Source organism: Balaenoptera borealis (assembly GCF_965194805.1).
Source record: "Balaenoptera borealis genome assembly, chromosome: 6".
NCBI lineage: Eukaryota > Metazoa > Chordata > Mammalia > Artiodactyla > Balaenopteridae > Balaenoptera > Balaenoptera borealis.
This window is the reverse complement of record NC_138863.1, coordinates 38750939-38765286: the sequence shown is the minus strand read 5'-3', so window position 1 is coordinate 38765286 and position 14348 is coordinate 38750939. Positions and strand designations below refer to the sequence as shown.

General features: G+C 39.2%; 1 protein-coding gene across 1 annotated transcript in view; it reads left to right on the top strand.

The window, feature by feature from the left end:
* Nucleotides 1-359: 359 nt before the first annotated feature.
* Nucleotides 360-14348, top strand: part of CCDC150 (coiled-coil domain containing 150) — a 117182-nt gene continuing 103193 nt past the window's right edge. Inside the window, exons 1-5 of the mRNA XM_082397477.1 lie at nucleotides 360-513; nucleotides 7723-7886; nucleotides 9014-9234; nucleotides 9356-9534; nucleotides 11145-11213. Of these exons, the coding sequence (XP_082253603.1) occupies nucleotides 502-513; nucleotides 7723-7886; nucleotides 9014-9234; nucleotides 9356-9534; nucleotides 11145-11213 (645 nt within the window). The 5' untranslated portion in view covers nucleotides 360-501. The remainder of the gene's footprint in view (nucleotides 514-7722; nucleotides 7887-9013; nucleotides 9235-9355; nucleotides 9535-11144; nucleotides 11214-14348) is intronic.

The window sequence follows — 14348 nt, the reverse complement described above, 5'->3', positions numbered from 1 at the left end:
TTTACCATTTTTTATGCTCATTAACAAAATCTTATTTTCCTGTCGTTCAGAAGTTACTTGATACTTTCATCCTTCTAAAACTAAAAACATTTTCTTCTCTTGGACTCTGACCTGCTGCAGGGTACCTGTCAAATGACCCAAACGCCGCACGCTCACCGGCATGGGATGGGTAACTCCGCAAAGCGGACGCCGCAGGACCTCCGGGACGTGAGTGGGCGGAAACTACCTATCCCGGCGTGCCCCGCTTGCGAGCACAATGGAGATCTGTCGTCGTCCGGGTCATGGGGCTGCGCGTTCCGTGCGCGCCTCCGGATACCGGCCTGGGTCCCGCCCGGGGCGGAGGGCCCTCCAGGGCCGGGAAAACTGCGATTCCCGGCATGCCCTGCCACGGGTGCGCCTGCGTACGGGGACTCCCGCGCCGGGGGCGGGTAGGTTTAAAGCGCTGTCTTAGTTCCATAGAAACCAGCTCACCTGCTGCCGGACAGAGCCACAGGAGGACAGATGGACTGTGGGGTGAGGCTGCCGGACCCTAGGAGGTCCGGAGTCCGCGGGGGCGGGTCGGCGGTTCAGATAAGGTCCTAGTCATCTCTCCCTGCCGCCCTCTCCCCTAGCTGGCGGAGTTTACTCTTGCCCTCTGGAGCTCAGGACCCTGATTTATGGCGCTTCTGCGCTGGATGCCGGTGAAAACTGTTTAGGAGCGAGGTGGTTTTTTTTTTGTTTTTTTGTTTTTTTTTTTAAAGTGATGGTCAAAGTGAAGGGGATGAGATTTTTTTATATTCTTTTAAAAATTTATTTATTTATTTATTTATTTTTGGCTGTGTTGGGTCTTCGTTTCTGTGCGAGGGCTTTCTCTAGTTGCGGCAAGCGGGGGCCACTCTTCATCGCGGTGCGCGGGCCTCTCACTATCGTGGCCTCTCTTGTTGCGGAGCACAGGCTCCAGACGCGCAGGCTCAGCAGTTGTGGCTCACGGGCCTAGTTGCTCTGCGGCCTGTGGGATCTTCCCAGACCAGGGCTCGAACCCGTGTCCCCTGCATTAGCAGGCAGATTCTCAACCACTACGCCACCAGGGAAGCCCAGGAGCGAGGTTTGCATTGACCTGGCTCCAGCGGGGGAAGAATAGCCACCAGATGAGGGCCGCGCATAAGCCCCAGTCCGACTTTTCTTTATTTATATGTTAGGTTGGCGTTATAGGTTCCCGAGAAAGCCATTTCATTAATTTTCTGGTTTTGCCACCGGTTATCTTCCCTGGCCCACTCGTTAGAATGCAGGTGTCAGGAATTTACATTCGTTCATTGCTGTTTCCCCAGCTCCTACCAATTAGGCTGGAACAAAGTTACATTTTTGTTGAACTATACCGCTGTTTGCCACCCACAATGTCCCATGTACTGTCTGGGCTCTGAAGATAGAAAATGATTAAGAATATGACCTTACTGAGGTGAAGCTCGGGTTAGTCTGGCTTGAGTGCTCCACACTGATCTTGGAGCGCCCAGGACTAGGTCCTTGAATCTTTTCTGTTCTCTGTTATCCAGTCTCCGCGGCTTTAAAAGCCATGTATATATTGACAACTTCAAAATTTATATCCCCGGTCCACCTTTCTCCCCTGACTCCAAATCTACAAGTTCAATCAGGTATTGGGCATCTTTCCTGTTTTAAATTTAACATTTCCAAAACAACTCTTGATCTCTCCCCCTGAAACTTCTTCTTCCTAATAGGCTTTCATTGTCTCAGTTAATGGCAACACCGTGCTTCCAATGCATCCTTTCTCGTCTACTCTATCAACCAAACCTATCTTTAAAATATGTCTGGACTCTGACCACTTCTTACTGTTCCGTTGCTAGCACCCTGGTCCTAGCCAGCGGTATCTCCCCTGGGTTACCGTAGTAGCTTTACAACTGGTCTTCCTACTTTGCTGTTGTCTTTCTACCATCTCTGCCTGGCTACCATCTAGGCAGAGTGATCCAGTTAAAAGTTAAGGTAGATCACAACACTTCTCCACTCTAAACCCTCCAACAGCTCTGAAAGTAAAGGCAGACCTTTACAATAGCCTTTAAGGCTGTATGTAACCTGTCCTGTTATTACTCTCTGACCTTATCTCCCACTATTCTCGCCTTCACTTTGTGCTTCCCAGTCAAACTGACCTCCTTACTGTTTGTGGACCCATCAGGCCTTCTGACTTAGGGCCTTTGCACTCTCTGTTCACTCTTTCTGGACCTTTCTGTCCCATCCAGATGTCACTCCTGTACCTCCTTCACAGGTCTTTGCTTAAATATCATTTCAGTGAGGTTTCCTTTGACCATTCTGATTAAAATGGAAGCCTGCACCACAGCCTCCCTCCCATCCTCTTTGCTGCTTTTTCGCCATTGTACTTATCACCAGTGAACAAACTATATATTTTACTTATTTCCTCAACTGGAATATAAGCTCCAGGAGGGCAAGGAGTTTGTCTCTTTTGATCATTGCTGTATTCCCTGGCGTCAAGACAGTTTCTGGCTCGTAGTGGGCATTCAGGAAATGTTTATTGGACGTATGAGTAAATGAAGAAAATATTACTGACCAAATTATTTTCCAGTGGTTGTGATAAGCAACACTGAGTTCCTGGCCTGTTACTTTGGAACCGACAGCATATAGTTGTAGCTATTGCCAGATATAAGAATGGAGCCTGTGTCTACAGAAGCCAGTGTTGCCTTTTCAAAGCCACCTGGCTTTTACTAGTGTATTACTTATGACATTTGTCTTATTCATGCCATGCTTTCAGTGAGGTAACCTGAGCTCTCTGGAAATACTTTCCCTAAACATGGAGACAGCACTGTATTAATTTGATAATGATATATTTATGAAAGTAATTGTGAATTAACTTTTTTAAAAATAAAAGCTTATATCTTAGTTTTTCTTTTATTATTGTTGCTATCAAGCATCAGGGATTAGGTTCAAGGCTGCATTCAATGATATTTACTCCTTTTCAAAAACAGCAAAGCACAGATATGTTCAAGCTGTAGTCTCTTTGCTGGAATATTAGCAATTAGAGCTAAGTTCTCTTCTTGTAAGAAGACTTATGGCTTCTATCCCCATAAATTATAGATAGAGTTGAGAGTCTGTAACTTCTTAATAACATACAGAGTTATAAGTCTACTGAGCGTGGAAGTCATAGAGTTACGGACACTGGCCTCCAGGTGGCCTGCAGATTGTGTGTGGAGGCATGGTGTTTCTGTTACCCTTGCTTGGACGTGCCGGATAAGGGAGGAGAGGCCAGGGGTATGAGCAACCGCAGCGAAAATGAGAATCTCTCCTGACTTTAAACCTCAACTCAACGGATTCACTGGATCCCAAGTTCTTACTTTTCCTTTAACAGGCTCGCAGGTGCTCAGGGACTTCCTGGTGGATATTAAGGCTGTCCTGCTCTTGCTACTGGGCCACCATTGCTTCCATTTTTGTTTCTGAGGGCTCTCCTGACCTTGACATTGTTTTTCTCCCCATGTGGAGAGGGGGTAGGGAAGAATTTTCAGCTAACCCTGAGACCTGTTTGTAATAAATCCTCAAAGGTTAGATTGTCTTGTTTAGTTTTTGAATCCATTTCTTTGACGACCTGAACCTCAGTGATTGACTAAGAGGATATTTCAAGGACAACACCATGTATTTCACTCAAAAGCTTTATCCTCTGCCCACCATCAGCCAGTGTCCCAGGCACCTCGATCTCTCCCTCCTGAGGATGAATTTTCTATAAACCTCCTCGCCCTCAGAGGCTGAGGGCCAAGTTTATTCTTCTTCTTTGTCTGAGAGTATTTTTCCTCTCCAGAAGCCTGAGGCGCTCCAGTATAGATCAGGTTCAGGTGGGTGTGAGTGATGATGCCAATCAAATTCTTACCTAAACATATATAGACTTACTTTCTCTTTTCTGAGAAAATGAAGCAATTTAATTTGTGTTGTTTTCCATCTTGTTTTTATGGCTGAATGCGCACACATACCCTGTAAGGTTATGTAAGCATTTTATATCTATTTTGGGTACCTTGGGGAAATAACAGCAAAACTATGCCATTTCGACAATTACATGAAAAAATTTTAGGTGGGAATCTGCATCTTATTAAAAATATGTGGGAAACTTGTACTCCATTTTCTGTATTTTTTTCCAAAAATGAACTTTTATATTTGTGTTTAGTATTATGTATTTGACTTCTGACATAAATTAATTAGACAGTCCTTTATATTATAACCAGCTCCCTGGGCCTAACAAGTTGCCACAGAAATTGCCCTCCCCTCCCACCTCCGGCGCCGCTTGTCATTTTCTTTATCTCCTTCTTCTTCTCATTTCTCTACCAACTATTACCTGGGACTACTATGTATTCCAGGACTGCTTTTGTTGCAAGCAACAGGAAAGTGTGACTAAACAAAAGTTTATATTTCTCACATAAGCAAAGTTTGGAGGTTACTAGTTTTATTTTAAAAAGTCAGGTTAATCTGAGCTTCTCTGGCCTTTCCCTCGTTTCTCAGATGCTGGTGATCCCCGACTCTTTGTTTACATTTAACAGTGAGGTACTGCATGGCTGACTTCAAGAGAGCCCTCACAGCTCCGGGCATCACACAGGGGAAGGAAAGGACAGGTGCCCTCATTTCTGTTCTTTTTATCAGAAAAAAAAGAAAAGTCTTCCCAGAAGCTTCTTGCAAACTTCTGCCTAAAGTCTCACTGGCCAGGATATGTCACATGGATGTGCCAGCTGTAAGGGAGGGTGGAGACGTGAACTTTTCAACTTCTTTTGGAGGGAGGACAAAGGAGCCAACTGCCTGTTACAAACCCCATTAAACACCCTTTCCGTACTTTTTCTCCCAATCCGAGGCCTGGTTTATTTCTATGTTGGCAGTAGCCAGACAGCAGGTGACAGAAAATGGAATGGAGGGTAAACCCATCTGGTGTTTCTTCACTGTTACCTCTCTATTTTCTTCCCACACCACACTATTGGTGGTTCCCCCAACCCTAGCCCTGGTTTCATGGCAGTAGAACCAGCCCTAAGGTTTGTCTTCAAGGTTCTTCTTTCTATTACCTGAGGGACACTATCCTGGCCCATGTGGTAACCTGAGCAGGAAACTCCAAACCTGGCTTTTTTCAGAAATGTAGATGAACCTTACTTCACATCTTTGTGTATCCAGAGACTCTATTAATATCTGCGTCTACTTTTGTCATTCCCTTCAAGAATGAAGCATGAAAAGCAGTTAATAGAAGAGAACTTCTTTACCCCCTGTCCTTAAGCTGATTGTTAAGAGAAAATCTAAAGAACTCAAAAAGGTTATGTGTGTCAGAAATGCATTCTGTTTTATAGAGGAGCACAAAGAGAAATCTTGGTCAGGAGCATAAAATAAGAATAAAAAGAAAATTTGTACCCTTTGACCTACATCATTCCATTTCCCCTATCTTCCAGCCCCTGGTAACCACCATTCTATTCTCTGTTTCTATGAAATCAGATTTTTTTGTTTGGTTGGTTTTTAGAGTCCATATATTAGTGATACCACACACTATTTTTTCTGTGTCCAGCTTATTTCACTTAGCATAATGCCCGCCAGATTCATCCTGCAAATGGCAGGATTTCCTCTCATGTGGCTGAATAACATTATATATATATATATATATATAAAAATCACATCTTTATCTATTCATCCACTGAAGGACGTTTAGGTTATTTCCATCTCTTGGCTATTGTGAATAATGGTGCAGTGAACATGGATATGTGGATATCTCAAGATACTGATTTTAGTTCCTTCAGATATATACCCAGGAGTGGGGTTGCTGGATCATATGGTAGTTCAAGTTTTAATTTTTTGAGGAACCTCCATACTGTTTTCCATTATGGCCGTACCAGTTTACATTCCCACCAACAGTACATAAGGTTCCCTTTTCTCCACATCCTTGCCAACGTTTGTTATCTCTTGTCTTTTTAAAACTAGCCATTCTAACAGGTGTGAGCTGCTATCTTGTGATTTCGATTTGCATTTCCCTGATGATTGGTGGTGTTGAGCATCGTTTCATGTACCTGTTGGCCACCTGTATATTTTCTTTAGAAAAATGTCTATTCCGGCCCTCTGCCCATTTTTTAATTGGATTATTTCTTCCTTTGCTACTGAGTTGTATGAGTTCTTTATATATTTTGGATATTAACCCTTTATCAGATATATGGTTTGCGAATATTTTCTCCCATTCTGTAGGTTGCCTTTTCAAATAAGACATTCTGAGGATCTAATGTATAACATGGTGACTATAGTTAATAATATGGTATTGTATACTTGAAAGTTGCTGAGAGTAGATCTTTAAGTATTCTTACCACAAAGAAAAAAAGTTATGTTAACTATGTGAGGTTGTTAATTATGTGGATGTGTTAATTATTTTGATCTTGGTAACCATTCTGCAAGGTATATGTATATAAAATCATCATGTTGTACACTTTAAATGTATACAATTATATTTGTCAACTATTCCTCAGTAAAGTATTTGTTTGTTTGTTTGGGGGTTTTTTTGTTTTGTTTTAAGTAAAAAGAGAGAAATAGGCCATTCTCTGGGACCTGTGGGGGAAAGATAGAAGGTGGTTAAAGAGCTGTCCTCAGTGGCTGTTAACAGTGTTACATTGGCAAGAAGCTCAGCCTTTCCACTGGTGCCCCCTTAAATCCTGCCACCAGTTTTAAGACTTCTTTAATTCCTTCCCTGGGTCCTGGGGACCACCTTTAGTGACTTGAACCTGAGGGAGTCTCCACTTCCATTGCCTGGGATACCTCGGGGAGGTATCTAATCACACAGCAAGTGGGAGAGAAAGGTGTATTACGAATATTCCAAGTGGGGCCTTTGTGAACACATTCCCACAGTTACACTACTGCTAGTGATGCTTAAGGTTTATGGTTTGATTAGTATAGAAATGTCTGTACAGGATAGAGTTGCAGGAGAATGTCCTTAAAGTTCCACCAGTGATCTTGTCATTGAACTTCGGGCACATGATTCGTTTAAATGTTGGGACTGCTTATAAGCTGATTCTGCTTCTGTCACTAATACCTGAAAGAGTAGTCTCACTACTCCCATTTACTCTCATGTGGTCTCGCAGGAGGAGTCTGGAAATTTGATGTCAGTAGGTGTAAAAGAGTCTTTGCTATGAAGTTATGTTTGCAAGTTATATTTAAAAGTCACTGCTGCAAGGTAGTTGGTAAATCTATTTTATGACAACTGCTCAGAGATCCAAGTACTGTAGAGTGTTGTTTTGTTTTGTTTTCAGAAAGGTTGGATGGGAATATGTTAAAATGAAAATGGCTGGCAATGAAAAGAGGTAATAACTCCTTCAGCCAAGTCATAGGTCCTAGTGTATGTCTAATAGTAGCAGACAGGATAGACTAGATTGTGCTGCAATAACAAACTACCTAACAATCTGCGGCTTATAATAACATTAGTTTCTTGCTCACTCACACTGTATGCCATGGATGGGCCATGGCTCTGCTCATGTAATCTTTACTCTGGGATCTTGGCACATGGAGCAGGCCCTATCTGGGATGTTGCTCATCACATGGAGAAGGGAAAAGAGATGATGAATGACAAGTTGGCTCTTAAAGCTTCTACCCACATTTAACTGACCAAAGCAGGACACATGGCCATTTCCAAGCTCAACAGGACAGGGATGTATAATCCTCCACAGGAAGGGGCAGTGGCTATTTTGAACAATAATAGAACCGACTACACTAATATTGTGACTTTAATCTCAGGTGCATATGGAAACTACAATGTCCAGACCAGTCCTCTCTCCAGCCCGCATCAATGCTACAGCTTCTGAAACATTCACGGTACTTCAGCAAAGGATGAGAATAGTTGAGGAGCAGACCAGTTCTCTGAGGGATGACCTAATAATGTTGGACTTTGGTGAAAAAAGGTAACAAATTAAAAAATTGTGTTACAATATCTTTGTAGGCTGAAGAATTTTGCCTCACTGGTTACTAATAAGGAGTCACAGTTTGGGTGGTTTGGCAGGTGAAATAGGTACTTGGAAAACAATTGAGAAATAACACTAGAATATTAATTAGAAAATATTTGCAAGATAAAGAGTTGTCCTCCTGTAATGGAGCTACTACCACTATTCTAAACAGATTTTTAAAGTGTGTTAATTAGGTGCACAAACTTTGATATCCTATTCTCCCTCAATACTTGATTAAGAACAAATGTAATTTCTCACATAATTAGAAAAAAAAATTTGGTCCTTTTTTAATAATAAAAATAGACTTTGATATTAGTTAAGGTGAACATCTACAACTTGATTCATGCCATTAATATGGTCTGTATTTTCTTTCCTAGATTTATTGTAAATTAAAAGAGAGGTTATAAGTCTTAAAAAAAAATTCGTAGTTTAGAATGAAGTACTTAAAAGAAGAACTGTGTTTTTCCTTTGTGCTCCTGAAGAAGTTATTGCCATTAAAAGTTAGATTGTCAAAGACCTTGAGGAATCTGGGTGCTTAAGTGGCCAATGTTGAATTTACTGGTATGATTTTCTTTAAAATTACGTATGTATTTCCTGAATGTCTCTTATGAAGGCCTAAAATTAGTATAGTTGGTATTATAGCACACATAGAATAAATAACTCTTCGGCAAAGATTAAATTTGTACCAGTGTTGAGTATGTTAGAACAAAATGGGAATGTTTATTATCACCTTGTTTAAAAATTTTCTAAAAAGGATGTGAAATACTGCCTCCATGCTAACTTTAATTCTTAGTTTACCATTATAGAATTAGCATTTAACATATTTTATATATCACTTGCTTTTACATACAAAATAAGTTTACAAAAAATTCCGATTAAAATAACCATTAAAAAATCAGTGGTCTTTACCCATCCCACATTGGTCTCATCCTCTTTACCTAATAGTGCTCTCTATGTTTAAATTTGCAGGGGCTATCAGATACTGGTTAACTAAAGAATATAGTTTTTATACTCAGTAGAAGTGTTGCATTGATTCGATGGTTGGGATTACCCTAAAATATTGTTATATTGGGATCTTTGTCCAGAGGCCACTTGGAAACTCCAAAATGTTTAGAAGAGCCTATGAGCCAGAACATCATTAGCCCTATCCAGAATGAAATAATTTGTTCAGGAAAAACAGATATTTTATGGAAGAACTGTGAGTTTCTGGTAAGTCGAATATGCCGTCTGGAAAGCCTCATCCAGTCCTTGAAGATGAACATCTTCCATCTGCAAACTGAAAAGGATTTGAACCCACAGAAAACAGGTATAGAGAGAAGAGAATCATCAGAAATTTGGTCCTGTGTGGGTGCTTGATGAGTTCATGATTCTTTTCCTTTCCTGACCTTCTTTAAACTGTTTGATGACCCTCCTGTCCTGTCTGGTAGATTTTCTGAAGGAAAGACTGAATACAATACAGGAGGAGCATTCCAAGGACCTGAAGCTATTGCAACTGGAAGTGATGAATTTGCGCCAGCAACTAAGAGATGTAAAAGAGAAAGAAGACAAGGTACAAGATGAGGTGCAAAGGTTGACTGTGACTCTGCAGCTTGCCTCAGAGACAAAGGTTTGAGTCCAGAGTTCTGGAATACAAACTCACTGTTAATGTGTTATCTGGAGGAGGCAACAGACCCATAAAACTGACTTTTAAAAATAGGTGGTGTTGGTGTGAGGATTCTTGACATCTGAAATTTATCTACGTCGATAGCCTATAACATTGTGTGCTGTCAGTAATTGAGTATTTATAGATTCCTATCCTCTACATGTGACTGTGAGGATCCAGAGATACGAGGGAGTCTGTGCTCTTCAAGAGCTTATATGCTAGCTGGGAGAACAAGGCATAGCAGGAAAAACTAAAGAGAAAAAATAAGGGTATAAGAAATATTGAAGGACAGTATAGGACAATAAGCAAATATTGCCAACTAAGTGTTCTGTATTCAGGTGGGTTTGAGAAGGTGCGCATGTCCTGTCTAGAGTAGATTAGGCTAGGCTTCAAGGAAGAGACAGGACTTGAGATGAACCTTTAGAAGGCAAAGCAGTGAGGTGAGGACATTTAAAAGACCACACACAGAGGCAGCAAAAAAATAAGACTAGGGAAAAAAACTAATGATTTTGTTTTCCCTTCACAGGCCAGGCAATATAACAGATGTTATTTTGTTTAAAACATGTTTTGTTTAATCTCTGCAAAACCTCAAGATGTAGGATATTATTGTCTCTATTTTAATGATAAGTGTACTGGGGCCCAGAGAGAAGTCACCTCTCCGAGATCACACTTGCCTGTTTTCTTCCTGTAACTCAGATTTGAACCTAGATCTTTCCCTTGGGTGCAGTTAGGAGGAAATGCATAAATTAGCTGGACAGGAGTGAGGATTTGTTTGTGTAAAATAAGTTGGAAATTGGCTAGGGATAACGTCATAGAGGATCTCAAAATCAAGAATAATCAAGTAGTTGGGCTTGATCCTGTGGGGAGTGATTAAATTTTTGATAAGAAAGTGACGTAATGAAAACAAGAAAACTAATCCAGCAGTAGTGTAGAGTATCAATTATAGAAGAAGAGATTGGAGATAGGAAAACCAATTAGGAATCCATTGCCTATTTGAGACATAGACCTTATTAGGTCTGAACTACAGTTGTGGCATTTTGAGAGGAAAGATATTTCAGAATGTGGTATTGGATAGGGGCTGAAGGTAGAGAAGAAGGCAAAGACAGCTTTGAGTTTTTACATCTTAGATTGTAGTGCCATTAATAATAATAATATAAAAGAGAATGAATAGTGAAAATTGTGTTTTTCATCCTCAACTCCTAAGCATAGATAATATTTGAGGCTAGAAAAAATGGAGTACTTAAAAAAATAGGAATATACCCTGTAAGAAAAATGTCTAGCAATTACCAGATTTTCCTCTGATTATTGAATTTTACATAGAAGGTACATGTGACTAATCATTTTTTAATTATCTGAAAGGGAAAATGATAGAAGTCATGAATCAAAGTAATAAAATAACTTTAAATATCTCATTGTAATAATTACTTTAGACTCATAAGAAGTGTTTATAACTGTATTCAGAATAGCGTTTATAGGTTGCCCCAAAAAAGTCTAGATTTGAACTGTGATATACCATAGACAGTTTCTTCCTGTCATTTCAGATTATTTAGAACCTTTTCTCCTTCTATTTTTAGAAGAATGCAGCCGTTATTGAAGAGGAACTGAAGACCACAAAACGTAAAATGAATCTTAAAATTCAGGAGGTAAGATAAAAAGGAAGCTGGAAGGTGAAGGGGGCATTGGAATTGCAGAGGGGGAAGTCAAGGAAGTGGATAGAATGAAAAGAAACCATTGAAGAAGAAAATATGTGGCTGTTTATTAGGAAGATTTTAAAAATATGCCACATGAAGTTACAACTGCCCGTATGTGACATTAAGACTTCCCTTCACCTCAATACTGCCACAAAACCAGAAATAAAAAATAAATGCTCTCAGCCGGGAGGGAAACAGTTACCATGAAACTCATGCAGTTGCCCATATACTAGAGTTAAGTGGACATACAAAGACCTTTTACACTGAAGTTGTGTTTAAAATAAGAAGCTTTTAATAAGTCTGCTCATCTAATTTTACCTTAAAACTTTCATTTCAGTCTAAATTTAAGTAGATAACAGATTGGAATTATGGAGTAGGTGGCTGCTAAAAGTTGTTGGACTAAAAATTTGCAGCTGAAAACAGTGGAAGAGTCAGAAGAATTACCAATTCAATACACCTTGACAGTGGCCTAAAAACCTCAATATTCCCTGACAGAATAATAATTGACATTAGTCCAAATCAAAAGAATCAAGTTATATTTAAAATATTCTGTTATACAAAACAGAGAAATAGATATACTATTTTAAAAATTATGAAATTTCAGTGTGTTTAGGGTAGTAAGTGTAGCTATCTGGGACATTCTCTCATGTAGAGTATTTTATTTGCCATTAGTTACTGATAAAAGCATGATTGTTCATTGTTAGTTGGAGTATATTGTTTCATGCTTTAAAAAAATATTTTGGCTATTTTAATAGATTCTTTTTAGAGCAGTTTGAAATTTTTAGAAAAATTGCACAGAAACAGAATTCGCATATATCCTTTCTCCCCACCCCCAGAGCTTCCTCTATTATTAACATTCTGTATTAGTCTGGTATGTTTGTTACATTTGATGAACCAGTTTTGATACATGATTACTAAATTCACACATTAAGTTTTACTTTTTGGTCATCACAGTATACAGAATAGTTTCACTCCCCTAAAAATGCCCTGTGCTCTACATACACATCACCCCGCACCTCCCTCCCCCACCCCCCATCTTTCCTCAAGCCCCTGGCAACCACTGATCTTTTCACTGTCTCTGTAGTTGGAATCATACAGCATGTAGCCTTTTTGGACTGCCTTCTTTCGCTTAGCATATGCATTTAATCCTCCATGTCTTTTCATGGTTTGATAGCTCATTTCTTTTTATCAGTGAACAATAATCCATTGTCTGGATGTACTGCAGTTTATCCATTCACCTACTGAAGGACATCTTAGTTGCTTCCAAGTTTGGCAGTTATGAATAAAGCTGCTGTAAACATTCATATGCAGTTTTTTTGTATGGACATAGGTTTTCAACTCCTTTGGATAAATACCTAGGAGTACGATTCATACTTATCATATGATAAGCTTATGTTTAGTTTTCTAAGAAATTGCCAACCTGTTGCAGTGGCTATGCCATGTTGTGTTCCCACCAGCAGTGAATGAGAGTTCCTGTTGTTCCACATCCTCACCAACATTTGGTGTTGTCGGTGTTTTGAATTTTTGCTAATTTTATAGGCGTATCTATAGTATCTTGTTTTAATTTGCAGTTTTCTACGGACATGATATTGAGCATCTTTTCATATGCTTATTTGCCATCTGTCTATCTTCTTTGGTGAGGTATCTTAGATCATTTTCCCACTTTGCAGCTGGGTTTTTTTCTTATTGTTGAGTTTTTAGAGTTCTTTTTATATTTTGGATACCAATCCTTTATCCAGTATGTGTTTTACAAATATTTTCTCCCAATCTGTAGCTTATCTTTTCATTCTCGTAACAGTGTCTTTTGCAGAGCAGACGCTTTTAATTTTAATGAAGTCCAACTTACCCATTTTTTTTCATGGATTGTACGTTTGGTATTATATCTATTAATAAAATATCATTGCCAAACCCAAGGTCACCTAGATATTTCTATGTTATCTTTTAGAAGTTTTATAGCTTTGCATTTTACATTTAGGTTTTGAATTATTTTTTGTGAAAGGTGTGAGGTCTGTATCTAGATTGTTTGGGTGAGTTTGTGTATGTGTATGTCTAGTTGTTACAGCACCATTTGTTGAAAAGACTATCCTTTGGATTGCCACTTAACATTATTTTTTTATTGGGGAAGTCTTAATTCTTGGTGCTGTAGTAAAATGTTGAATTTTCATTGAACTTGTCAAGGACCTGAAGAAGGACTGTGCTAGTCAAATAGGGACATTTTGAGGGTATGTGGAGCAGGAAGGATGTATTAGTCTGCTGGGGCTGCCATAACAAAGTACCACAGACTGGTGGCTTAAACAACAGAAATTTATGTCTCACCATTCTGGAGGTGAAAAGTTCAAGATCAAGATATCATCAGCAGGTTTGGTTTTTTCCTGAGTCCTTTCTCCTTGGCTTGCAGATGGCTGCCTTTTTTCTGTGTCCTCACATGGTCTTTTCTCTGTGTACACATCCCTGGTGTCTCTTTGTGTACAAATTTCCTCTTCTTATAAGGACAACAGTGATGTTGGATTAGGGCCCACCCCAGCGGCCTCATAACTTAAACAACTCTTTAAAGGCCCTATCTCCAAACACAGTCATATTTTGAGATACTGGAGTTTAGGGCTTCAACATATGGATTTCAGAGGGATGCAGTTCAGCCCATAACAAAGGACTATACAAAGATAAAGTAAATGCAGTATATATCTTTCTTAAGAGATAAGAAATACATATATATATAAAATCTGGTTCTGATGAACATGAAATAGATTAACTGATAGCCCTTCATAATGCTTTAGGGATGAATATCTTAGTAGTATAATTATCAAATAAAGATTCCCTTTATAAGGCACTTAAATTATATCTTGAGCAAATTATACTATATAATTCGATGTAGAGCTTAGAAAAGTATATTATGCTACTCTAAATTATAAAGTGATTATAATCTGATACTAAAATAAAACCTGAAAAATATAGCCCAAAACAAAAACTATAGCTCATTCTTAAATAAGATTATAATATTAATATTTAACTGATTATTGGATAAGGAAGGAATTTCTAAGCTTGAAAAGAAGGAACAGGATTATAAAAAGCTCAGTAAGTTTGACCATA